Source organism: Gobius niger (assembly GCF_951799975.1).
Source record: "Gobius niger genome assembly, chromosome: 7".
Lineage (NCBI taxonomy): Eukaryota > Metazoa > Chordata > Actinopteri > Gobiiformes > Gobiidae > Gobius > Gobius niger.
This window is the reverse complement of record NC_136858.1, coordinates 39,080,255-39,106,889: the sequence shown is the minus strand read 5'-3', so window position 1 is coordinate 39,106,889 and position 26,635 is coordinate 39,080,255. Positions and strand designations below refer to the sequence as shown.

The window sequence follows — 26,635 nt, the reverse complement described above, 5'->3', positions numbered from 1 at the left end:
TGCTTTAAAGAGGGCGTGTTCTGCTTTAAAGAGGGGGTGTTCTGCTTTTGTCAGCCCCATAGCACCAGTCTATATCTCACTACAATGATGACAAACCTTCTGTTGGTCTGTAAATGCAGTAAATTAGAATAACTGCCTTGTAAATTACAACTGCCTTGTAATTAGAATAACTGCCTTGAGACGAAAACAATGATGGAAATGTGACAAAAATGGGACAAAAAATGGCAAAAAATGACACAAAATTAATTAAAAAATTGACAAAAAAAATACAAAAATGTGATTAAAATTTGACAAAAAATTACAAAAAATTACAAAAATTTGATGAAAAATGTTTGTAATTAATTTTTTTGGCAACAAAAAAAGGACCCAAAAAAATACAAAAATGTGACCAAAAATGACAAAAATTGGACAAAATGTGACAAAAAAATGACAAAAAATGACAAAAATTTGATTAAAAAATTGACAAAAAAAATACAAAAAATTGACAAAAAAATACGAAAAATTGACGAAAAACCTCTCGGTTCAGGCGGGAGTTAAGAGGTTAAAGAGGGGGTGTTCTGCTTTTGTCAGTCCCATAGCACCAGTCTATATCTCACTACAATGATGACAAACCTTCTGTTGGTCTGTAAATGCAGTAAATCAGAATAACTGCCTTGTATAAAATGTCTCTCTCAAAATGGCTGTAGTGAATGTCTTGAAATAGGCCTCTGTCTCTTTAAGAACCTCTGAGCCTTTAGACACGCCCCCTCCACACGCTGTCTGTGGCATCAGTGGGGAGGGGGTTCTGCTGAGGAGCAGTGGTTGGTTACTCGGCTGGTGACCAAAGCTCGGAGGCGTCTCCAGGAGGTGGGGGCGTTCCTAGGAGGACTCAGGCAAACCTATCCCTAAAATGGCCGCCATCAGAGTTTTTACAGATTACTCAGAAATACGTGAATGTGCCAAGGCAACACTTCAGCCATGTTTTTAATGAGGGAGGGACAGAATAACAGGATGGAAAGCTGGAAAAAGTCCATTCTGCTGAATACCCCCCCTTTAAGACGTACTACACCTGGGGCTGGATCAGTCTGGTATCGTAAAAACAGGTTTAGGTGCTACTGGTATGAAAAAAATGATAAATCTTATATCTTTAGATCCAAGTTTTGCTACTAAATGATCTGAAGCCTCCTGGTGCCTCTGACATGTTTGATGATCCAGTCTCTCCTCTGGAAACTCATTGTGGAAATACGACTCATATTTGAAATCAGACTGAAGCCTCGGGTCTGAGTCACTGAGGAGCCTCACCCAGGGGCCATTTTAGAGTTTAGGGGTGCTGAGCCAAACATATGTCCCAGCCCTGAATATGATCAAATCAATCCTCAGGAGTAACAGAAATAAAAACCTGTAATATGAACTTAAGGCTGCGTTAGACACTAGTGTTGGTGGTTCTCAGTGGAGGTCCAGCTCCTGGTCCTCTGGGCTCTTTGTCCAGACTCAGCGCTGTGTGTTCTACAGTGAGATGATTCTATAGTGACTCATTCACCTGAAATACAGCGAGGAATGTGTCGAATTCACACATCTGTTTATCAGCTGGTATAAGTCTGTGTATATGAGAGGGGTTTTCAATAGATAACAACTGACCTAAAGCTTGTGATGTCTATACATTTACAATCATTATTTACTCTGTATGTGCTGTTGAAGACCAGCACCCAAGTTTAACCTGCAGGGAGAGCTCAGCGCTGTGAAGAGTTCATGCTTTATATCTTTAAGACGAGACACTGCAGGTGAACAGGGAAAATAAATAAATGTAGAGACGTCAATTTGAAGCTTTTGCTGAACATCACAGATATAAATATGAGGAAAAAATGTGTTGCATTTTTGTCATTTTATGTTTTCACATAAAAAATAAGGCATTTTGAGCATTAAAATGGCCAAAATTGCCTATATTTTGGGCAACGAAATCAAAATAATGAATTGATCCAGATTAAAATGTTTTATTTTATTGACATATTAGTGACTAAGATTTTTTCAGAGGGATTTTGGATATTTTGTTTAGTTTTTCAATAAACTAATCATCAGTGAAAAAATCTGTAAAAATCAGATTTTTTTTTTAGATCAGATCATTTTGGGGTTTCAACTCATTTTTGTAATTTTTTTTGTCAAATAGTGAATTTTTTGTCACTTTTTGTCACATGTTTTCGTAATTTTTTTGTCCATTTTTTGTCCATTTTTTGTCATTTTTTTGTCGTTTTTTTGTCTTTTTTTGTCGGTTTTTTTTGTCTTTTTTTGTCCTTTTTTTGTCAAATCTTTCTCACATTTTTTGTCAAATTTTAATCCCGCCTGTTTTTTTTTGTTTCAAAGCTGAATAAATCAGGCTAGGAATTAGATATTAAAAAATCCCTCTGAAAAAACCTTCTAAACCTTGTTGTGTCTCAGCCTGTAAAGTTGTGGAGTCTGTGGGAGCTTCTATAAGGGCTCAGGCTCTGCCCGAGTGCGGCTTCTCTCATTCAGAGAAAACCAGCCCTGAAGTTTTGTAGCGAGTGCGCATGCTCGGCCCGTTCTTCCACTTTTCCGCTCCAGCGTCTCGTAGGAGGAAAAACACCATATTTGGGTGAAAGCGTCATCACGGGGCCCCTTAGCAGGACACGTGGATGTAACTCATTTTTGTAACTTTTCTGTCATTTTTTTCTTTCTTTTTTTTCTTCATTTTTTTTCATTTTTTTCCATTTTTTTTTCATTTTTGTGTCATTTTTTTTGTCGTTTTTTTGTCGTTTTTTTGTCATTTCTTATAATTTTTTTGTAATTTTTTAGTAATTGTTTTGAATTTTTTTTGTCATTTTTTTGTCATTTTTTGTCATTTTTAAATCACATTTTTTGTCACATTTTTTGTAATTTTTTTGTCATTTTTTTGTCACATTTTTGTCACATTTTTGTCATTTTTTGTCATTTTTTTGGTCATTTTTTTGTCATTTTTTGTCATTTTTTGGTCACATTTTTTGTCATTTTTTAGTCATTTTTTGGTCACATTTTTTTGTCATTTTTTGTCACATTTTTTGTCATTTTTTAGTCATTTTTTGTCATTTTTTTCTAATTTTTTGTCATTTTTTCGTCATTTTTTTAATCAAATTTTTGTCATTTTTTTGTCATGCTCGGCCCGTTCTTCCACTTTTCCGCTCCAGCGTCTCGTAGGAGGAAAAACACCATATTTGGGTGAAAGCGTCATCACGGGGCCCCTTAGCAGGACACGTGGATGTCAAATCTGTCAATATTTATGAATGAAAACCCGCGGGAAAGACGGCCTTTCTACTTCCGGGTCGCCCCCACCTCGAAGACAAAACATCATCAAATAAACATCATCATTTTTATATCTGACATGAAAACTAAGATGTAAAGGGAGGAAAACAGATACAAATCTACACTTCCACCACTGCGGGAAACATCAATACTTTCACCTAAAGGGTCTCGCCTTAAATAAGCATATTTTAATCAATCAACCAAGATATATCTATTATAGAAGTACATAATATTAGGGCTGTGCAATTAATCGAAATTCGATTACGATTTCCATTACAACAGTAAACGATTACAAAATTAGCATAATTTTTTATTTTTTTTTCCAATTTTTGGATTTTTGTCTTTTTTTGATGGATTTTCGTCTTTTTTTGATGGATTTTTGTCACTTTTTTGATGGATTTTTGTCACTTTTTTGCTGGATTTTCGTCTTTTTTGCTGGATTTTTATCACTTTTTTGCTGGATTTTTGTCACTTTTTTGATGGATTTTTGTCACTTTTTTGATGGATTTTTGTCACTTTTTTGATGGATTTTCGTCACTTTTTTGATGGATTTTTGTCTTTTTTTTGCTGGATTTTTGTCTTTTTTTTGCTGGATTTTTGTCACTTTTTTGATGGATTTTTGTCTTTTTTTGCTGGATTTTTGTGGTTTTTTTAATGGATTTTTGTCACTTTTTTGCTGGTTTTTTTCTTTTTTTGCTGGATTTTTGTCACTTTTTTGATGGATTTTTGTCACTTTTTTGATGGATTTTTGTCACTTTTTTGCTGGATTTTTGTCATTTTTTGATGGATTTTCGTCTTTTTTTTGCTGGATTTTTGTCACTTTTTTGATGGATTTTTGTCTTTTTTTGCTGGATTTTTATCACTTTTTTGCTGGATTTTTGTCACTTTTTTGATGGATTTTTGTCACTTTTTTGCTGGATTTTTGTCTTTTTTTTGCTGGATTTTTGTCACTTTTTTGATGGATTTTTGTGTGTTTTTTTAATGGATTTTTGTCACTTTTTTGCTGTTTTTTTTCTTTTTTTGCTGGATTTTTGTCACTTTTTTGCTGGATTTTCGTCTTTTTTTGCTGGATTTTTGTCAATTTTTTGCTGGATTTTTGTCACTTTTTTGATGGATTTTTATCACTTTTTTGCTGGATTTTTGTCACTTTTTTGTTGGATTTTTGTCACTTTTTTGATGGATTTTTGTCTTTTTTTTGCTGGATTTTTGTCACTTTTTTGCTGGATTTTTGTCTTTTTTTTGCTGTATTTTTGTCTTTTTTTGCTGGATTTTTGTCTTTTTTTTGCTGGATTTTTGTCATTTTTTTGCTGGATTTTTTTTAAAGGCAACAAATAATCGTTTGAATAATCGTGATTTCAATTATGACAAAAATAATCGTGATTATTATTTTTTCAATAATCGAGCAGCCCTACATAATATATCGTAGTGTTATTATATTTGTGGCCTGACATTTCTCAGGGTGCTTCATTATTTCTCGAGTGCTTCATTATTTCTCGAGTGCTTCATTATTTCTCGAGGTGCTTCAGTATTTCTCGAGGTGCTTCATTATTTCTCGAGGTGCTTCATTATTTCTCAGCCTTGTGTCCCCCCCGGCCTCACCTTTGACCAGGGTGTGTTTGTCTGTGGGCGAGGACCGAGCCAGGACTCGCAGTTTGGGCCAGATCTTGTCGATTCGTTCCTGTTCGATCTGTGGGAAAAGGAGCCGCATGAGAGTGAGTTCCACAACATCCCATCACACAGACGTTAAAGGTTCCCCTCCCCCCGCACTCACCTCTCCGAAGTCGCTCCTGATCCGCCGGTTGAACTCCTTCCCCTCCAGACACAGGAAGTCTTCTCCCGGGTGGAGGATTCCGCATTTGGTGGCGATGGCTCGAGCCGTGTTGATGTTGTCCCCGGTGACCATCCGCACCGTGATCCCGGCCTGCTGGCACTTCCTGATGGCGTCGGGCACCTGAGGAGACCAGAGAGGAGCTGTGAGGCTGAGATCATCATCACTGAGGAGACCAGAGAGAAGCTGTGAGGCTGAGATCATCATCACGTGAGACCAGAGAGAAGCTGTGAGGCTGAGATCATCATCACGTGAGACCAGAGAGAAGCTGTGAGGCTGAGATCATCATCACGTGAGACCAGAGAGAAGCTGTGAGGCTGAGATCATCATCACGTGAGACCAGAGAGAAGCTGTGAGGCTGAGATCATCATCACGTCTGAGAGAAGACACTGTTTTAGACCTTTAGAGTTTCTCAGAGCTCGTGATACGTTTAGGGGTTGAGGTTTTTTAGTTTAGTGCCTTTACTTTCCATCCTGGTGGTCCCTATGATGCTTCAGGATCAATTTTATTTGAAGTTTTTTAGGATTTCTGGTAGATTTTCAGAATCAAATGTATGCGTAGCCATGGAGATGGTCCAATCAGCAGCGAAAACCCACCAGAAACAACTGATCGAGGAGGTTCTTCAGGGTCACCACAGCACCCACAGCCACGGGGTCACTGAAGGTCAAATACCCCCTAATAGAAACTTCTTTTTACATATAAAGTTACATGTTGCACCTTTAAACGAAGCCTGTAAGACGTTTGAGAGTGAGAGCCTCAGAACGGGCTCTCTAAGGTGAAGACTGATGGTAATGGTGTCTGAATGTGTGTTTATGCAGTAAACAAATCCACTGAAGTGAATTACATAATATTATAGTTTATCCACACATTATATACAGTAATATGGCCTGGGATGCAACACGTCAAACATGCCAAGAATTATGAATAATCTGCTGCTCTTTTCATTTTGACTATATTTTTCTACTACATAAATGTTTCATGTATAGTGTTTTATATTTACGCTTTATGTATAAGTATGTGAATATACCAAATGTTATGCCCTGAGCTTTTAACACCTTTTTCATGTATTCCTCAGATGTTCCTGCTTCTCCACCAGGCGCAGCAAAGAACCACAGCCAATCAAACTCCACCAGATACAGAGGGCCTTCTCTCTGGAGTCACTTATCAGACCCTCTGCTCTAAAAACAATACTGCTACACCTGCGATAAACTCTTTCAAATGAGTGCAGAAAATAATGCTCATATAGAAATGTGTGGAGGTGGTTTTAAAAGAGCTCGTGGTCTTCTCACTTCTCTCTCCCACATTAAAACTGTGTAAACTTGTATTTTAAAATGTTATATGTGCCAGTGTTAATTTCGTCGACTAAAATATTTAGTCTTAATTTTAGTCAAAGTGATATTTTTGTGACTAAAATTGGACTAAAACTAAAATAAAAGTTTTTCATGAGACTAAAACTGTGACTAAAATGTCCAGATATTTGAGTCGACTAAAATCAGACTAAATAAAAATGAAAAGGAGAGACTAAAATCATCCAAACTTGTATTGAGCGTCTGAAAGAGCCTCAGATCATGTTTAAAGGATCAGCTCTGAGCTTTGTTCATGTGGAGCAGAAACATGAAGCAGAGGAACAACATTAAATATGATTAGAATGAAGATTATCAAAGCAAAGTCGACTAAATTAGTCTTAAAATTAGTCGACTAAATTTACTTGTAATTTTAGTCGACTAAAACTAGACTAAAATTGAAGATATTTTTTTGACTAAAACTAGACTAAAATCAAATTACATTTTCGTCAAAAGACTAAAACTAAAACTAAATTAAAATATGGTGTCAAAATGAACACTGATATGTGCAAATCTAGTTACCTGTACTACTCTACACATACTGAACATATACGTTACACAGAGTGGTTCATTAGGATATAATGGTCTATGGTGAGTTTGAAAAGCTCCCAGGCTTCGTCTCCTTCAGGCTCAGCTGGTCCGACTGCGACCCTGAAGGCAGTGGCTGTACCTCGGGTCGCACGGGGTCCTCGATGCCCACCACACAGATGCAGGTGAGGCCGGTCAGGATCTGGTTCTCGTTGTCCCAGTCCGGCTCGCCCTCGGACACCGGGAACTCCTTATAGGCCAGACAGATGGTCCTGAGTCCCTCCGACGCCATGGGCTCGATCACAGTGTTCACCACGGAGTCTCTCTCCACCCGACGGAAGGCTTTGACGTCTCCGCCGGACGCCACGATCCTGCAGCACCTGCACGAGTCCAAGCACGAGGTCAGGAAGAAAGGACCAGATCATGGAGGAATCAGTCTTTCAGCCAGGGCTTCTCAACCTGGGGGTCGGGACCCACTAGGGGGTCGCCAGACAAATTTGGGGGGTCGCCAGAGCATATAGATAAAATACATATTTTAATATTATTATTATGGTGTCGTAGCAAACATGCTGTTTTACCAGGGTGCCGTTATTTGTTCTAAATTTAATTCATTTTTGTTTTAGCCATTGTTTTTTCTTTGTTTTTTAAGAGTTGTAAAGGTTTAACCTCTTAACTCCCGCCTGAACTGAGAGGATCTTTTTCCTCACGTCATCAGATTGTTTTCCTTCATTTTTTATCACATTTTTGTCCATTTTTTTGTCATTTTTTGTCACGTTTTTTGTCACATTTTTGTCACAATTTTGTCATTTTTTGTCAAATTTTTTTATCACATTTTTGTCATTTTTTGTCATTTTTTGTCACATTTTTGTTATTTTTTTGTCACATTTTGTGTCACATTTTTTATCACATTTTTGTCATTTTTTTTGTCACATTTTTGTCAATTTTTGTCATTTTTTGTCACATTTTTGTTATTTTTTTGTCACATTTTTTATCACATTTTTGTCACATTTTTGTCACATTTTTGTCAATTTTTGTCAATTTTTTTGTCACATTTTTTGTCACATTTTTTGTCACATTTTTGTCACATTTTTGTCAATTTTTGTCACAATTTTGTCATTTTTTGTCAAATTTTTTTTATCACATTTTTGTCATTTTTTGTCACATTTTTGTCATTTTTTGTCATTTTTTGTCACATTTTTGTTATTTTTTTGTCACATTTTTTGTCACATTTTTTATCACATTTTTGTCACATTTTTGTCATTTTTTTGTCACATTTTTTGTCACATTTTTGTCATTTTTTTGTCACATTTTTGTCACATTTTTTGTCACATTTTTGTCATTTTTTTGTCACATTTTTGTCATTTTTTGTCACATTTTTGTCATTTTTTGTCATTTTTTGTCACATTTTTGTCATTTTTTGTCATTTTTTGTCACATTTTTGTCATTTTTTGTCACATTTTTGTCATTTTTTAGTCATTTTTAGTCATTTTTTGTCACATTTTTGTCATTTTTTGTCATTTTTTGTCACATTTTTGTCATTTTTTGTCATTTTTTGTCACATTTTTGTCATTTTTTGTCACATTTTTGTCACATTTTGTCACATTTTGTGTCACATTTTTTATCACATTTTTGTCATTTTTTTTGTCACATTTTTGTCAATTTTTGTCATTTTTTGTCACATTTTTGTTATTTTTTTGTCACATTTTGTGTCACATTTTTTATCACATTTTTGTCATTTTTTTTGTCACATTTTTGTCAATTTTTGTCATTTTTTGTCACATTTTTGTTATTTTTTTGTCACATTTTTTGTCACATTTTTGTCACATTTTTGTCATTTTTTGTCAAATTTTTTTATCACATTTTTGTCACATTTTTGTCATTTTTTTGTCACATTTTTTGTCACATTTTTGTCATTTTTTTGTCACATTTTTGTCACATTTTTTGTCACATTTTTTGTCACATTTTTGTCATTTTTTTGTCACATTTGTCATTTTTTGTCACATTTTTGTCATTTTTTGTCATTTTTTGTCACATTTTTGTCATTTTTTGTCACATTTTTGTCATTTTTTTGTCATTTTTTGTCATTTTTTGTCACATTTTTGTCATTTTTTGTCATTTTTTGTCACATTTTTGTCATTTTTTGTCATTTTTTGTCACATTTTTGTCATTTTTTGTCATTTTTTGTCACATTTTTGTCATTTTTTGTCACATTTTTGTCATTTTTTTGTCATTTTTTGTCACATTTTTTATCACATTTTTGTCACATTTTGTCACATTTTTGTCACATTTTTGTCAATTTTTGTCACATTTTTGTCACTTTTTATCACATTCTCATAAATTTTTCGTCACTTTTTTGCCACATTTCCATTATTGTTTTTTCCCACCTTTTTTCCAGAAGCTTTTGGATTGGGGTAAAGCCAAACTGGAGAAAATGTGCTCGGTTCAGGCGGGAGTTAAGGGGTTAATGTCCCTGTTTTTCCCACGGTCTGACCCGGGTGGGGGTCACGATCCTAATTAACTGTTATATTGGGGGTCGCGGCTCTAAAGGGTTGAGAACCACTGCTTTCAGCCACTGCATGAGCTCCTGAGAACAGAGGAAACCGAGCCTCCAGGGCAGAACTCACTTCTTTAATAAGATCTCCGACGCTCCTTTGCTGAACATGGTGTAGCTGCCGTCGTAGTTCCGCAGCACGGTGCTCATGGACTTCCTGACGGAGTTGAAGGTGTAGACTTTGTAGAGAGACTCCTCGGGGAACTGGTTACGGATGGCCTGGTAATCGCGGCGCAGGTCGGTGGAGAATCCTAAAAGAGCGCACTCCGTTTTGTTCCCGACTTGTCGAGGCAGCCCTCCCTCTTTCTCTGCAGGCTGTGGAGACACCAGGAGGTTAGTCTGATACAGTTATTAATGTTTCATCTACATTCAGCACATCCAGCAAGGCAAGAGAAACATGAGTATTTATGTTTGTAAATAATAATGGACCCAGGACACGGTGGTGGGACCATGTCTCCGAGCTGGCCTGGTGTCGCCCCGGGTCCCCCCAGAACAGCTGGAGGAGGTGTGGCCTCGGGGTCAGAACAGCTGGAGGAGGTGTGGCCTCGGGGTCAGAACAGCTGGAGGAGGTGTGGCCTCGGGGTCAGAACAGCTGGAGGAGGTGTGTGTGGACCGGAAAGTTTGGGCGTCTCTGCTGAGACTGCTGCCCCCGCGACCCGGCCCCGGATAAAGTGGAAGAAAATAGGGCTGTGCAATTAATCGAAATTCAATTACGATTTCGATTACAACAGTTATAACAGATTATTTCAACATTTTTTTTCAAATTTTTAATTTTTGTCATTTTTTTGCTGGATTTTCGTCTTTTTTTGCTGGATTTTTGCCTTTTTTTTGCTGGATTTTTGTCACTTTTTTGCTGGATTTTTGTCTTTTTTTAAATGGATTTTTGTCTTTTTTTTAAATGGATTTTCGTCTTTTTTTGCTGGATTTTTGTCACTTTTTTGCTGGATTTTTGTCTTTTTTTTGCTGGATTTTTGTCTTTTTTTTAAATGGATTTTCGTCCTTTTTTGCTGGATTGTCGTCATTTTTTTGCTGGATTTTTGTCTTTTTTTGCTGGATTTTTGTCACTTTTTTGCTGGATTTTTGTCTTTTTTTTGCTGGATTTTTGTCTTTTTTTTATTGGATTTTTGTCTTTTTTTTATTGGATTTTTGTCTTTTTTTGCTGGATTTTTGTCTTTTTTTTGCTGGATTTTTGTCTTTTTTTTAATGGATTTTTGTCTTTTTTTGCTGGATTTTTGTCTTTTTTTTTGCTGGATTTTTGTCTTTTTTTTAAATGGATTTTCGTCCTTTTTTTGCTGGATTTTTGTCTTTTTTTTGCTGGATTTTTGTCATTTTTTGCTGGTTTTTTGTCATTTTTTGATGGATTTTTGTCATTTTTTTGATGGATTTTTGTCTTTTTTTGCTGGATTTTTGTCTTTTTTTGCTGGTTTTTTGTCACTTTTTTGATGAATTTTTTGTCTTTTTTTGATGGATTTTTGTCTTTTTTTGCTGGATTTTTTTCACTTTTGCTGGATTTTTGTCACTCTTTTGATGGATTTTTTTAAAGGCAACAAATAATCGTTTGAATAATCGTGATTTCAATAATGACAAAAATAATCGTGATTATTATTTTTTCAATAATCGAGCAGCCCTACTCTCAGAAGTACTATGTAACTGAGTACTTCCCGCCTGTGGTCTACATAAGAGAGGATGATGATTATTATATTGCTGTACCATGATCTTGGTGGTGTAGGCACAGTTGAGGGCGATGCCCTTGATGAGCAGGTCCACGGTGTTTTTGGGGAACACGTCCGGAGACGGGATCCTCTTGTGGAAATGTCCCGCCATGTAGCACTGAACCACCGTCATCCGGTTCATGGTGAGCGTCCCGGTTTTGTCCGAGCAAATGGCCGTGGCGTTTCCCATGGTCTCGCAGGCGTCCAGGTGTCTCACCAGGTTATTGTCCTTCATCATTTTCTGGAATCACATCAAGAAAACATCAGCTCAAACACTCTGAAAAAGACCTTTTTTTTAAACTTTTTTTATACCAGTACTTTCACGACACTTGATTTTCGATACCGACCCCTGAACGATATTTTCTCTGGTACTAAAATATGTGTCGTCTAGAACCAGAAAGCAGAACAATAATGTGGAAGATTTGCAAATATCGGGTTCGTCTCCAGTGTCAAGAAATGTGCCAAAAACGGGGAATAATTGGGGCAGAAAATGGGAAGAAATTGGGAGGAAAAAAGGAAAAATGATCAATAAAATATAAGGACAAACATGGGGAATAAATTGGGGGTGGGGGAAAATGAGGGGGAATAAAGAAAATATTAGTGATTAAAAAAAGGAGTAAAAATGAGGGGGAAAAAATGGGAAAACAAGACAAAATTGGGGCAAAAATAAAGCTAAAAAATGTAAAAAATAAATATATATTTTGTTTTTAAATGGGGGAAATGAGGCAAACAAACAAACAAAAAAAGGGAAAAAAATAATTTAAAATCAGGCAAAAATGTATCTAAAACAACCAAGTCTGTCCCTGAACCAACAGCATCAAAACTCGGATCTAAAGATACACATGTAATTTCTGGTACCTGCTTTCAACACTGACCGGTAATGCCTAAAGTTGTTTTTTTTTTGTGTTTTTTTTACAATACACATAATACTTACAGACTGACATGTCCAGTAAAGGAAGTGGAAAACATACAAAAGCAACAGAAAAATAAAAAGTGTAGCGTCTCTAGTGATGTTTCCTTATGCTCTGAACATGTTGGACATAATCTGCAAACATATGGTTCTATAAAGCAGGGCTTCTCAACCTGGGGGTCGGGGCCCACTAGGGGGTCGCCAGAGCATATAGATAAAATATGTATTTTAATATTATTATTATGGCGTCGTAGCAAACATGCTGTTTTACCAGGGTGCCATTATTTGTTCTAAATTTAATTCATTTTTGTTTTAGCCGTTGTTTTTTCTTTGTTTTTTAAGAGTTATATAGTTTAACCTCTTAACTCCCGCCTGAACCGAGAGGATCTTTTTCCTCACGTCATCACATGTGTTTTCCATCATTTTTTTGTTGGGTATTACACTCATTTTTGGAACTTTATTGTCATTTTTTTGTCATTTTTTTGATCACATTTTTATCACATTTTTGTCATTTTTTGTCACATTTTCTGTCTTTTTTTTATCACATTTTTGTCATTTTTTGTCACATTTTTGTCATTTTTTTAATCACATTTTTGTCACATTTTTGTCATTTTTTTTATCACATTTTTGTCATTTTTTGTCACATTTTTGTCATTTTTTTGTCATTTTTTTGTCACATTTTTGTCATTTTTTTGTCATTTTTTTGTCACATTTTTGTCACATTTTTGTCATTTTTTTGTCATTTTTTTGTCATTTTTTTGTCATTTTTTTGTCATTTTTTTATCACATTTTTGTCATTTTTTTATCACATTTTTATCACATTTTTGTCATTTTTTTATCACATTTTTGTCACATTTTTGTCACATTTTTGTCATTTTTTTATCACATTTTTGTCATTTTTTGTCACATTTTTCGTCACTTTTTTGTCATTTTTTTGTTACATTTTTATCACATTTTGTCATTTTTTTATCACATTTTTGTCACATTTTTCGTCACCTTTTTGCCACATTTCCATCCTTGTTTTAGTCTCAGTTTTGTCGCTATCTTCTCCCCTTTTTCCCAGAAGCTTTTGGATTGGGGTAAAGCCAAACTGGAGAAAATGTGCTCGGTTCAGGTGGGAGTTAAGAGGTTTAATGTCCCTGTGTTTCTCACGGTCTGACCCGGGTGGGGGTCACGATCCTAATGAACTGTTATAATGGGGGTCGCGGCTCTAAAGGGTTGAGAACCACTGCTCTAAAGTAAGCTGTGAAGTCATATGTTTGTTTTTGATCACGTCAGGCTGGTGTCGTCCTGCGCCGTCACACACACCTTGACGGAGTAGGCCAGGGAGATGGTCACGGCTAACGGCAGCCCCTCCGGCACCGCCACCACCAGCACCGTCACCCCGATGATGAAGAACTTGACCAGGAACTGGATGTAGATGGGGACGCAGTCCGGGTTCCAGGAGACTTGCTGAACGGCAAACGTGTCGATGAGGAACCGGACGATGAGGATGATCACCGTGAGAACCGACATGAACAGGCCTGGAACACACACGCCTCGTTAGGGAGGAACAACACATGGAACACACGCGCCTCGTTAGGGAGGAACAACACATGGAACACACACGCCTCGTTAGGGAGGAACAACACATGGAACACACACGCCTCGTTAGGGAGGAACAAACTGTCAGTCTGAACAACATAAACATGGGTTATTGTTAACATTTGATCAGATTAGCACTTGGTTTACGATACCTGAACGATGCGGTTTCAGATAATAAAAGATTTGTCGTCTAGAACCAGAAAACAGAATAATAATGTGTGGAAGATCTCAGATATCAGGTTCATCTCCAATGTCAAGAAATGTGAAGAGATTGGGAGAAACTGTGGCAAAGTTAATCAGGGAAAACAAGGAAAAAACTGGGACAAAAAAAAAGAAAAATGGGGAAAATGGGGCAAAAATTGGGAAAAATAATGGGAAAAACATAAGGAACAGCATTAAAACTTGGATAAAAAAAAAAAGTTTGATACCGGTAGAACCTAAACTTTCTTTCCGATATCGAATTTGTATCGTTTAACAGAACCCAGCCCTAATTCTGACAACATGACTCTGATGAGGAGACAGTGAAGAAAACTCGAGTGTCTGGTTGATACGTGTTGGTGACAAACCCCCAAAATCCTGGTCAGAAAAAATGATAAAACACCGTATATTTATATTCTCCAGGGTACTCGGTTCTACTGGTGTAAAGAAGGTAAAGGTAAAGAAAAACAAACTCTTCTATCTTTAGAGGGAAGTTTTGATGCTGTTGGTCCAGGGACAGAATTTAAGGAAGTGACCTGGTTGTTTCAGCTCAATTCAATATATTTTCAAATTTTTGCCCAATTCTTTATTCTCTATTTTCCCCCATTTTTCCCAATAGGTTGCGTTCACGTGACATCACAACATTCTAAAGAGCCCATAGATACAGACGCATCTCGTCATAGGGGAAAAATAGAATCTTTAGAGAAACACGATTTTCCCTCTTTTTCCATTTCCATTATTTATCACATAAATAAAGTCCAGTGTAAATCAGGTCCATGTGGATATTTTCTCACAGCAGATTGTTCAGTAGAAGTGAAAAAACGGCAGTTGTAGCTAGCGCTAGCTAACCGTTAGCATTAGCCCGATGCTAACATGTAGCATCAAGTTAGCATTCTCTGTTATTCATGTATTTATGGGCTGTTGAACCACTTTGCTCCTCCCCATGTCTTTGTATCTTTATTTAGTAGAAACTATTTTCATATTTCAGCGTTCGTTAAAGTAGTTTTTGAATAATTAGAGAAAGTTTAGATTTTTTCAAAATTGTTTCCCCCTTAACTGTTTTCAAACATGACCATATATGGGCGATTCCAGAGATGCGTCTGTATCTATAGTTTAACATTGAGGTGGATCAACTGACGGTAACTATGGTAACGGTGGTAACTGACAAAATGCATATTTTTATGTCTTTGTTTTTTGGCTCATATCTCAGTCATTACTGGAGGAATCCACATGAAACACAAACTGTCACAAAGCTCATCGTCTCCTCTGTCGGCTCATGTGAACTAATGTACAATTATTTTCTCCGTAAAACGGCAAAAAATGGCGATTGAAAAACATTTGTCAATCTTCGTTTTGGAGATTTCTTCCAAAAACTGCATTTCTCCCATAGAGTTTTATTGGCCCCGCCCTCCATCTGACCTTATGACATCATCACGTTCTAAATCGTGAACGCCGCCTATTCTTTACTCAATTTAATAATGTTTTTGCCACATTTTTTCCTTATTTTTTTCCCTTTTCCCAGACTTTTCCCCCTAATTTTTTATTGCTAATAGTTTACCTATTTCCCTATATTTTTTTTTCAAATTTCCCCCCAAATTTTACTCAATTTATTCCCTTTTTCTTTTCATTTCTTTGTAAATTTTTTCCTTATTTTCCCCCCAATTTTTTCCTCATTTTTGTATTTTTTTTTATTACTAATTCCCCTAATAATTTCCCGTTTCCTAGTTTCTTCTCCTTATTCTTCACACATTTCTTGAACCCGATATTGTAAACTCCTCCACACATGGTTGTTCTGTTTTCTGCTGAGAGAAGGTGTGGTACCGGCTTTCCCGATCTGCACGGCCAGGCGGGTCAGCTTCCCCTGCAGCACAGACTTCTCCTTTTTGTGGGGGTTGTTTTTCTTCTCGGGTTCTCCCTCTTTGAGCGGCTGCATCTCCACAGTGGCTCCGTCCTTCTGTAGATCTGCACATCACACGGGGTCAGTATTACCATCACACATCCAGGACATAGGGCTGCGCAATTAATCGAAATTCGATTACGATTTCGATTACAACAGTAAACGATTACAGAATTAGCATAATCGCAAAAAAACGATTAGATATTTTTTGTTTTAAATTTTTATTTTTTCTTCAATTTTTTTTTTCACATTTTTTTTTCTTCAAATTTTTAATTTTTGGATTTTTGTCTTTTTTTAATGGATTTTTGTCACTTTTTTTGCTGGATTTTTGTCTTTTTTCTGCTGGATTTTTGTCACTTTTTTGATGGATTTTTGTCACTTTTTTGATGGATTTTTGTCACTATTTTTGATGGATTTTTGTCTTTTTTTGCTGGATTTTTGTCATTTTTTTGATGGATTTTTGTCTTTTTTCTGCTGGATTTTTGTCACTTTTTTGATGGATTTTTGTCACTTTTTTGATGGATTTTTGTCACTATTTTTGATGGATTTTTGTCACTTTTTTGCTGGATTTTTGTCATTTTTTTGATGGATTTTTGTCTTTTTTCTGCTGGATTTTTGTCACTTTTTTGATGGATTTTTGTCTTTTTTTGCTGGATTTTTGTCACTTTTTTGATGGATTTTTGTCACTTTTTTGATGGATTTTTGTCACTTTTTTGATGGATTTTTGTCACTTTTTTGATGGATTTTTGTCTTTTTCTGCTGGATTTTTGTCACTTTTTTAATGGATTTTTGTAATTTTTTTGATGGATTTTTGTCACTTTTTTGATGGATTTTTGTCACTTTTTTGATGGATTTTTGTCACTTTTTTAATGGATTTTTGTCATTTTTTTGATGGATTTTTGTCATGTTTTTGATGGATTTTTGTCACTTTTTTGATGGATTTTTGTCACTTTTTTTAAGGATTTTTGTCACTTTTTTGCTGGATTTTTGTCACTTTTTTGCTGGATTTTTGTCTTTTTTAATGGATTTTTGTCACTTTTTTGCTGGATTTTTGTCTTTTTTCTGCTGGATTTTTGTCTTTTTCTGCTGGATTTTTGTCACTTTTTTGATGGATTTTTGTCACTTTTTTGATGGATTTTTGTCACTTTTTTGATGGATTTTTGTCACTTTTTTGATGGATTTTTGTAATTTTTTTAATGGATTTTTGTCACTTTTTTGATGGATTTTTGTCACTTTTTTGATGGATTTTTGTCACTTTTTTGATGAATTTTTTTAAAGGCAACAAATAATCGTTTGAATAATCGTGATTTCAATGATGACAAAAATAATGGTGATTATTATTTTTTCAATAATCGAGCAGCCCTACCAGGACATCAGTTATTCCTGTGCCTCCTGAGTGAGCGTATACGGCTGGACGTGACAGGGCTGATCTGCTGCTCGGTCAGTGAGGTGGAAGAGGAGGCAGCTGTGAAGCTTAGGTCCTGCAGATAATCTCCTTGTTCCTAATCACCATCACAGAGTCAGGAGCACCTGCTGCTCTCGCACACACCGGTGAAGGGACGGCGTTGCTGATCAGAGGCTCCTCGGCCTCGGCAAAAGGCGGCTCCATCTTTGTTCATTCAGAAAACTGAGAGTGCAGGTGATAGTGTGGCTGAAATGCACTCTGGAAATTTGACCTCACGAGACACCAAGAAGATTCACTGTTAACTGATTTTTAGACGCCTTAGCATTGTTTTAGAACAGGGGTGTCCAAACCTTTACACAGGCTGAAGGGCCACAGAGGTCAGTGCCGTGAAACCTTGGTGTAAGTTCAAATTGTTCAGATTATTCTTAAAACCTTAAAGGGATTTCAGGATTTTTGACATAGGGCCTTATAACACCAGACTAACCATATACATGTCTGTGTCCATAGAATCATTTAAAAGACCTTATATTTGAGCAGCATCAGCTTCGCGGCGGCGGAGTGATCTGCTAGAAAATAGTCCCTCAAAATGTGATCGTTCATGTGATGCAGGTCAGTTATATTCCAAACATTAGACATGTATATGGTTAGTCTGGTGTTATAAGTGATTTGCCTCAGGTGCTCTGTGGAGCGGGTCACACTGTGTTTAATGCAGGCTAGCTGATACCATAGACATGCACTAGCCTCAAGGCCGTGGGAAGCCAGGGTGCTGAGGGCGCTGCAGCACCCCCTGGTGGAGAGTTTGTGAATTGTAATATTAACCCCTTAACTCCCACCTGAACCGAGCACGTTTTCTCCAGTTTGGCTTTACCCCAATCCAAAAGCTTCTGGAAAAAAGGTGTGAAAAATAGCGACAAAACTGAGACAAAAACGAGGATGAAAATGTGAAAAAAGTGAGAAAACATTGACAAAAAATGACAAAAATGGACAAAAATTTGACAAAAAAGAAAAAAAAAATTGACGAAAAAATGCGAAAAAATGGATGAAAAAATGACAAAAATGAACAAAAAATTGACAAAAAATTTAGAAAAAATTGACGAAAATTTGCGAAAAAATGGACGAAAAACTGATACGAATTTGACAAAAAAATGTGAATAATTTGACGAAAAAGTGACAAAAATTTGACAAAAATTAGTGCTGAAAAAATATCTGCCGTGAGGAAAAAGATCCATTTAGTTTTGTAGGTCTTTCACATGAGGCGTAACACTGGCCTACAGGATTTGGGTAAAGCTGAACTGGAGAAAATGCTCTCGGTTCAGGCGGGAGTTAAGAGGTTAATAAACAGGATTTATGCACAGAAACAGCATTTTGGGGGTAAATTTTGTCCCTCAGCGCCCCCTAACTAAAACATCTTCCCACGGCTCTGACTAGCCTAGCATTAGCCTAGCACTAGCCTAGCGTCACGAAACTCTCCAAGTGTGTGAATGAGAATGAATGAATGAATGAATGAATGACGTGACCAACTCTGTTCTGAGATCTAGGGATCTTTGGGATCCGTTTATTTCAAAGAGCCGTTCAGAAGAAGGTGGGATGACAGGCTGCTTACCTTTTTTAGACTTGTCCTCCTTTTTAGCTGAGGATAAAGAGACACATTTATTAGAATCAGTGCATATTATTGTAGATTTCAGGAGACACGTATTTGCCAAACTTGGTTCAACAACAACAAATAAACAGGGAGTTGCTCTTCGTGTAAAATGAAATGGATATTACGTATTATCTTACTGATTAAATCCACCCAGGAAAACACTTATTTCCTCTGTCTTGGAGCTGATCCTTTTAGTTTAGTTGATATTGTGACCAGGCAGTACTACAGTTACAATTACTTTTTGAAGTAAATGTACCTCCTACTTCCTACTTCCTACGGGCGGCAGGGCAGCGCAGTGGTTAGCGCTCGTGCTTCACAGCTAAAAGGTCCCGGGTTCGATTCCCACCTGGACGGGGCCTTTCTGAGTGCAGTTTGCCTGTTCTCCCCGTGTCTGTGTAGGTTTCCTGCGGGTACTATCACTAAAAACATGTACAATAGGCCGGGCTGAATGTAGTGAGTGAGTGGTTGGAGGTGGTTGGAGGTGGCTGGTGGTGGCTGCCTCGCTTCCGTCAGTCTGGGGCAGCTTTGGCTACAATAGGAGCTTACCACCATTAAGCACGGCAGGAATGAATAATGCCGACAGCAGCGCTTTGAGAAACTTGGTAAAACAGGCTTGTAAAGCGCAATACAAGTGTAAGCCATTACCGTTATTACAGACGTAGTTTGTGTTCCGTGTTCCTTTAACATAGAATACATTATTTCTAGTTTTACGTCACTAATCCCCTCCTGGAACCTTAACGTGGTGGAGGGTTTGAGCCCGAATGATCCTGGAGCTCTGTTGTCGGGGGCTTCGTGCCCCTGTAGGGTCTCCCAGGGCAATCAGGTCCTATAGGTGACGGGTCAGACACAGAGCGGGTCAGAAGCTCCTCATGAGAGACCGACAGGCCTGGTTAGAACCAGGAGGCCGTCCTTCTGTGGACCCACCACCTGCAGGAGGCGCCATAGGGGCTGGTGCAGCTCCAACAGCCCCCATGACCCGGCAACGGAAAAGTGGAAGAAAATGGATGGATGGATGTCACTAAAAAGGGATAATGTAAAGAACGCTGGTCATTATCGGGAAAATAAGCACCGACCAGCGTTCTATATATTATCCGCTTATTATTCGGCCATTTTCCAACTGAACACACACAACATAAACTTCGTACACTTTTATGAAGGTCCAAAGGTTTATTTAATGACTTCCGCCACAAATAGTTCCCAAAAGTTTGCGCGTTGCTCGGCAACGTTTGGCTAGGCTAGAAGCAGCACGGCTAGCAGCTAGCCTAGCCACTTAGCTGAAGGTGCAGTTGGAGGAATGGTGGTGAATCTCTGGGTAAGTTGAAAGTCAGACTCACGATTCCCCGACTTCTCTCTCAGTGACGGGACAGATAGTGTCGCTACTACGTACGTGTGGAGTGATATGAAAACACCAACTCAGAGGAACTTTATCAGGAAGTAATGACCGGGAGAACGTTGGGAAATCCCATTCAAATCAACGGAGCTTCTACTCACGCTGTGAAGAGCCGTATAATAAAGTAACATAAATCAGACTCAGAAAAGCTTCTCGTTAGGCACAGCCCTCCCGTAGCATGTTCTCCTGGTACTTTTTTACTCTTGCTGGAGTGATAAGTTATTATTTTAAAGTAATTCTGATTGTGACGTAGTGAGACACAGCCTAAGTTCTGCAGTGTGGCTTTAATACATGTGATGGAGTTACATCACACACTCTCATTATAAAGCTCGCTGTGTGTCTCTGTGTGTGTCAAATACACTCACACTTCTTCTCCTTCTTGCTCTTCTTCTTCTTGTCGTCTTTGCTCTTGCTGGTGCCGTTCTTCTCCTCCTCCTGCCGGTCGGCCTCCTCTTCGGCTCCGAGCAGCATGAAGATCCTCCCGGTCTGAGAGTTCACGCCCACCGCCGTCACCACCATCTTCCCCGAGCCCTCCATCACGTGAGTGCCTGAGGGGACGAGGCACACTTTACTCACCGAGCACAAAACCTGGAGCCCCTGGTGCTCACGAGTCTGAGGTCAAACCGACACAGCCGCACAAAGACACGTCTCCACAAGGCAAATTCAACACATTCCCTCACCTCATTCTGTCTCCATCACACTACACCTACTCAGGCTCGGTCAGGCTGCAGTGATCAAGTATAAATGAACGTTTCCTCAAAATGGCTTCTCTTTCTGGGGCTGTGCACCATTAAACCAGACCAGTACGGTGTTAGAAAAGGTTCAGGTACTACTGGTATCGAAAGAAATGAAAGCAGGTAGAGAAATAAATACAGAGCCTCTCGAAAGTACTAACACACCTTGACCTTGTGCACATTTTGTCATGTTTACAGCCATAAACATTAAGATTTTATTTTGATTTTTTCACTGAACGTTCACACACAAGTAACAGACGACTGTGAAGTGAAAACAAAATGATACATGATTCTGTTATTTTTCTAAAAATAGAAAAGTGGGGCGTGCATAAGTATCATACAGCATTTTCTGAGAGCATTAAATTGCCTTTAGAACAGGGGTGCCCAAAGTGGGGCCCGTGGGCCAAATTTTGCCCGCCAAAACAATTCTGTTGGCCCGCCAGAGGGTGACCTACTTTAGTGCTGCGTGTGGTTAATACTAACTCTCTTCCATACATCCTCAATGGTAAATATGGATGCAGTACACATTTGGGCCACCAGCGTCTAATTGGGGGCGCTGTTTCACTCCTTTCACAAAGTTAAGGAAACACTGCTGTTGAGTCTTGGTGTTTATCACAGGGAGTTGTAGCATCAACTTTCCCAGTTTTCCAACTTGTATTGCAAAGGTTGTTGACGTCATCAACAGCACATGTTAAAAATGGACTTATAAAAGAATTGATGCTGAACTGACACTTTCAAAATGATTTAATGTTGCATTTTCTTTAGATACAGGTGTTGTTTTTTTTACATTTTGCACTATATTGCTACAATGGCTGATTTTGCTTTACTAAAACTAGGCTTTTGCCAGAGTTAACATTTGTTTTAATATGGCATGTTATTTGCATAGATAGATATTTGCAGTTATATGTGTTTCACGCTTGGCATTGCCGTGTTTGGCACTTTTTAATGTTGTCCCTCAGAGACAAAAGGTTTGGGCAGCCCTGCTTTAGAACATTCCTCATGACTGCAGAATGTTCACTCCTTGCTCTAACCATTAAATAGAACCACCTGTGTGTGATCTACTCTCAGTATAATGACAGCTGTTCTGTGAGGGCCTCAGAGCTGTGGTCACTAAACAACATCATGAAGGTCCGGGAGCACCAGAGAGGTCAGGGAGATGCACATGGGGCACATGGTCACAGTCGATTTTGTTGTGTTTGACGGTTAATAACTATTTATCGCAATATGATAGAAAAAAGAGAGCGAGGTCTACTTTAAGTCAAGGGTTCAAGCTTTCATTTAATGCAGGTCTGACTCTTGAGGGATTTTCTAAACTCTAGAAATAAAACTGTGACAATTAAATAGCCCCTACTTTTAGTGTCTATTTTTCAAAAAAAATGTAATATTAAAGGGGCTAGATGTTACTACTGCCACCTCAGGTCATACGTGTAACTGCAGCTTCTATATTAAGCTCGTGCATGACGGAGCTTTGGACCTGACACCTTTCTGAGTGACAGTGCAGGATTTTAGAGGCAGTTGTGGTGAACAGGTCTGAGCTCATTCTACACATTAGGACAGGGGTGCCCAAAGTGGGGCCCGCTGGAACAATTCCGTTGGCCCGCCAGAGAGTGACCTACTTTTAATATGGTTAACACTAACTCTCTCCCATTCATTCTCAATGGAAAATGCGGATGCAGTACACTTTTTGACCACTAAAGTCAAATTGGGGGCGCTGTTTCACTCCTTTCGTCAAGTTAAGGAAACACTTGTGATGTCTGGGTTTTTACCACAGAGCGTTGTAGCATCCACTTTCCCAGTTTGCCTACTTTTATTTCAACGGTTGTCAACATCAACAAAGGTGGTTGTTAAATATCGACATATAAAAGAATTGATGCTGAACTGACACTTTCAAAATGATCTAATAGCTGTGGCATTGTCTTTGAGTTGAGGTGAAGTCACTGTGGGAGCTGCAGATACAGGTGGTGTTGTTTACATTTTGCACTATATTTCTACAGTTGTTGTTTTTGTTTACATTTTGGACTATATTTCTACAGTTGTTGTTTTTGTTTACATTTTGGACTATATTTCTACAGTTGTTGTTTTTGTTTACATTTTGGACTATATTTCTACAGCTTTTGCCCAATAGTTAACATTAGTATTAATGTCACATGTTATTTGCATAGATATAAATATAGATATATATAGATATAAATAATATTATAATATAATAATAACATTATTATTTGCAGTTATATGTGTTTCACGCTTGACATCGCCGTGATTGGCCCGTGACCCACAGGAACTTTTTCATTTTGGCCTCGGAGACAAAAACGTTTGGGCACCCCTGCATTAGGACATGGCTGGAACATGTAGGGGGAGGAAAATACTTAGTTTTAACATCTTTAAACTCTATATAGTCCCTTTAAGAGCCGGCTAATCAGCCACGTGCTCACTCATGGGCATAAAACACAGTTAAATTGAAGATTTGTCTAAAACGTTAAAGAATTATTATATTTTCAAGCGTTGAGTGGAGGTGGGAGGGTCAGTTGAGCTCTATATGGCAAATATCAAAGGAATAAACAGCAGAAGATGTTTCAGACTAAAGCATTGTCCAGTAAGCTAAAAGATATCTGTGTGTGTGTTCCATGCGTCTCCCGGACAGAGCAGGAGGAGGAGCCTGGCTGACATTTAAAGACTCCCGGCCGGTCACGACTCATGCGCAGCGACAGGGCGCTCTGTGTGGGAAACGGGACTGACCTGACAGGATCATGAGGTCTTTTTCCGCCGTCTTCTTCACATGGTCCGACTCTCCGGTCAGGGAGCTCTCATCGATCTTCAGGTCATTCCCCTGGATCAGGACGCCGTCCGCCGGGAGCAGGTCCCCTACAGACACAAGCAGCCAGATCATTCAGCGTCAGCGTCCTCAGCTGCTCATGTCAACCCCTGAACTCCCGCCTGAACCCAGCTTTACCCCAATCCAAAAGCTTCTGGAAAACAGGTGTGGAAAGAGCAACAGAACTGAGACGAAAACAAGGATGAAAATGTGAAAAAAGTGAGAAAAAATGGACGAAAATGTACAAAAAAATTACAAAAAATTACAAAAAAAATTACAAAAAAATTACAAAAATGGACAAAAAATGACGAAAAATTGTGGGAAAAAAGGACAAAAAAGTGATAAGAATTTGACAAAAAAATTACAAAAAAGGCGAAAAATTTGACGAAAAAGTGACAAAAAATTTACAAAAAAATAACAAAAATTGACAAAAAATTGACAAAAATTTGACAAAAAATTTACAAAAAAGGCGAAAAAGTGACAAAAAAAATTACAAAAAAATTACAAAAAAATTACAAAAAAAATACTAAAAAATTACTAAAAAATTACTAAAAAATTACTAAAAAATTACAAAAATGGACAAAAATTTGCTGAAAAATTGCGAAAAAAAGGACAAAAAAGTGATAAGAATTTGACCAAAAAAATTTAAAAAATGGACGAAAAAGTGACAAAAAAAAATACAAAAAATGACAAAAATTTGACACAAAATTTAGAAAAATGTGACGAAAATTTGCGAAAAAATGGTCGAAAAAGTGATACGAATTTGACGAAAAAATGCGAATAATTTGACAAAAAAGTGACGAAAATTTGACAAAAATTAGTCGACTGCCCGACAAAAAAAGTTATGAAAAAAAATGTGACGTGAGGAAAAAGATCCATTTAGTTTTGTAGGTCTTTCACATGAGGCGTTACACTGGCCTACAGGATTTGGGTAAAGCTGAACTGGAGAAAATGCTCTCGGTTCAGGCGGGAGTTAAGAGGTTAAAGGTGAAAGTGATACATTGACCCTTAACCCCTGCCTTAACCATATTCTCTCCAGTTTTACCCAAATCTAAACGCTTCTTGACTGGAGTTTACAGCCTATAGGCCAGTGTAAGATTATAATATTGGGTAAAGTCACACAGACAAACCCCAAACTGGGACGGACACTGAGCGGATAAACTGTGCCCGTCTTATCCATGAATAACCTCTAAGTTAAAGGTACGTTGTGGAAGTGATGGAGCTGTGTTTGACCTGTCAGTGAGCGAGGGGCTGCGTGAGCGTTTATGGAGCGTTTACTTTCCATCACAGCGGCCTCTGTGTTGCTGCAGGATTAGGGCTGGGCACCGTTAAAAAGGTTTAGGTACTTCCGGGAAAGGAAGGGAAAAAAACGTATCTTGTCTGATCCAAGTTTTGATGCTGTCGGTTCAGGGACAACATTAAAGGGAGAGATTTGGTTGTTTCAGCTCCCATTTTTTGCGCCATTTTTTAGCAGTTTTTGCCGCAATTTTTTCTAATTTTCCAGAATTTTTCCCTTTGGTTATATTACTAATATTTTTCCTATTAAACCGGAAAAAGGGGGAAAATTATAACTACCAGTAACTAAGGAGTAGTTACAGTACAAACAGACAAAACAGAAAAATCTTCAGATGCATTTCTCAGATGCATTTCTAATGGAATGATTTGAATTTTATTTCAAAATGAGTCTTTTTTATTATTATTTTTTCCTTCCTTCCTGTAATATGTATTTAGTCATAATTTTAGTTTGTATTGTTTATTTGTATTTATTTGTATTTATTTTTAAAAATTTGCCTACTATACTCCCTTGATTAAGTTAAAAGACCATGCACATTTCATAGAATGTGGTGTGTCTGTCTGTGTGTGTTTTTGTTTGTTTTGTTTTTATGCTTTGTCGATGTCAATTGTCCTGTCATGTATGGTTTTAAGTTGAAATAAATAAAAATAAATAAATAAATAAATAAAAATATATTTTTCCTATTTCCTCAATTTTTCCCCCCAAAAGTTTAACATACATTTTCCTTCTTTTGCCACAATTTCTCCCAATTTCCACCATTTCCACCAATAGATACAGACGGCGTCTCTGGATTGAAAACAGTTAAGGGGGAAAACAATTTGGAGGAAAATCTAAACTTTCTCTAATTATTCAAAAACTACTTTAACAAATAGTGACTTATGATTATAGTTTTGTACTAAATAAAGATACAAAGACATGGAGAGGAGCAACAGCCCATAAACAGCACATAAATAATGGAGAATGCTATGTAGCATCGTGCTAACGCTAACGCAAGCTACAACTGCCGTCTACTGAACAATCTGCTGTGAGAAAACATCCATATGGACCTGATTTAGACCTTACTTTATTTGTATATATGTGATAAATAAGTTAATATTTAATATTTATTTTAGCATTGTTAAAAAAGAATAAATAAAAAATATAAATCAAAGTTCAATCATCGGTATTTTATTTTGTCGGGACAACAGGAAGTGTTTCGTTGCTGTTAGCGGAGCTTTGACATCAGTGTCACTGCAGATTTCTGTTTCGTTTTTACCGGACCGGATTATTTGTTGTTATCTTGTGTAAAAGGCGAGTTTAGACGGAGCGTTTGTGTTTGTGATCGATCATGAGACTGACCCGAGAGAAGACGAGACGCTCGCGCTGATGGGAGGAGTTATTTTGAGGCGTGGGACTGACCTGCACACGGAGCAGCTGGACGTGCTTTGAAGACGCGATGGAGACTTTATTAAAACCCTGGAGGGTCACACAACATTTGCCCTGTTTCCAAATATGGTCACAGGAGGTTTGAAAAGTGGCTAAATCTGTGTCAAAGTTA

The 26,635-nt window shown here is 37.6% G+C and overlaps 1 protein-coding gene across 1 annotated transcript in view; it reads right to left on the bottom strand.

Annotated features, from left to right (window-relative positions):
• Positions 1-26,635, bottom strand: part of LOC306965955 (plasma membrane calcium-transporting ATPase 1-like) — a 59,826-nt gene that overhangs the window by 9,277 nt on the left and 23,914 nt on the right. The window contains exons 5-14 of the mRNA XM_079560568.1: positions 23,729-23,854; positions 20,624-20,806; positions 18,830-18,856; positions 15,746-15,886; positions 13,451-13,665; positions 11,231-11,473; positions 9,594-9,835; positions 7,112-7,349; positions 5,042-5,221; positions 4,870-4,957 (exon numbers count right to left, since the gene is read on the bottom strand). Of these exons, the coding sequence (XP_079416694.1) occupies positions 4,870-4,957; positions 5,042-5,221; positions 7,112-7,349; positions 9,594-9,835; positions 11,231-11,473; positions 13,451-13,665; positions 15,746-15,886; positions 18,830-18,856; positions 20,624-20,806; positions 23,729-23,854 (1,683 nt within the window). The remainder of the gene's footprint in view (positions 1-4,869; positions 4,958-5,041; positions 5,222-7,111; positions 7,350-9,593; positions 9,836-11,230; positions 11,474-13,450; positions 13,666-15,745; positions 15,887-18,829; positions 18,857-20,623; positions 20,807-23,728; positions 23,855-26,635) is intronic.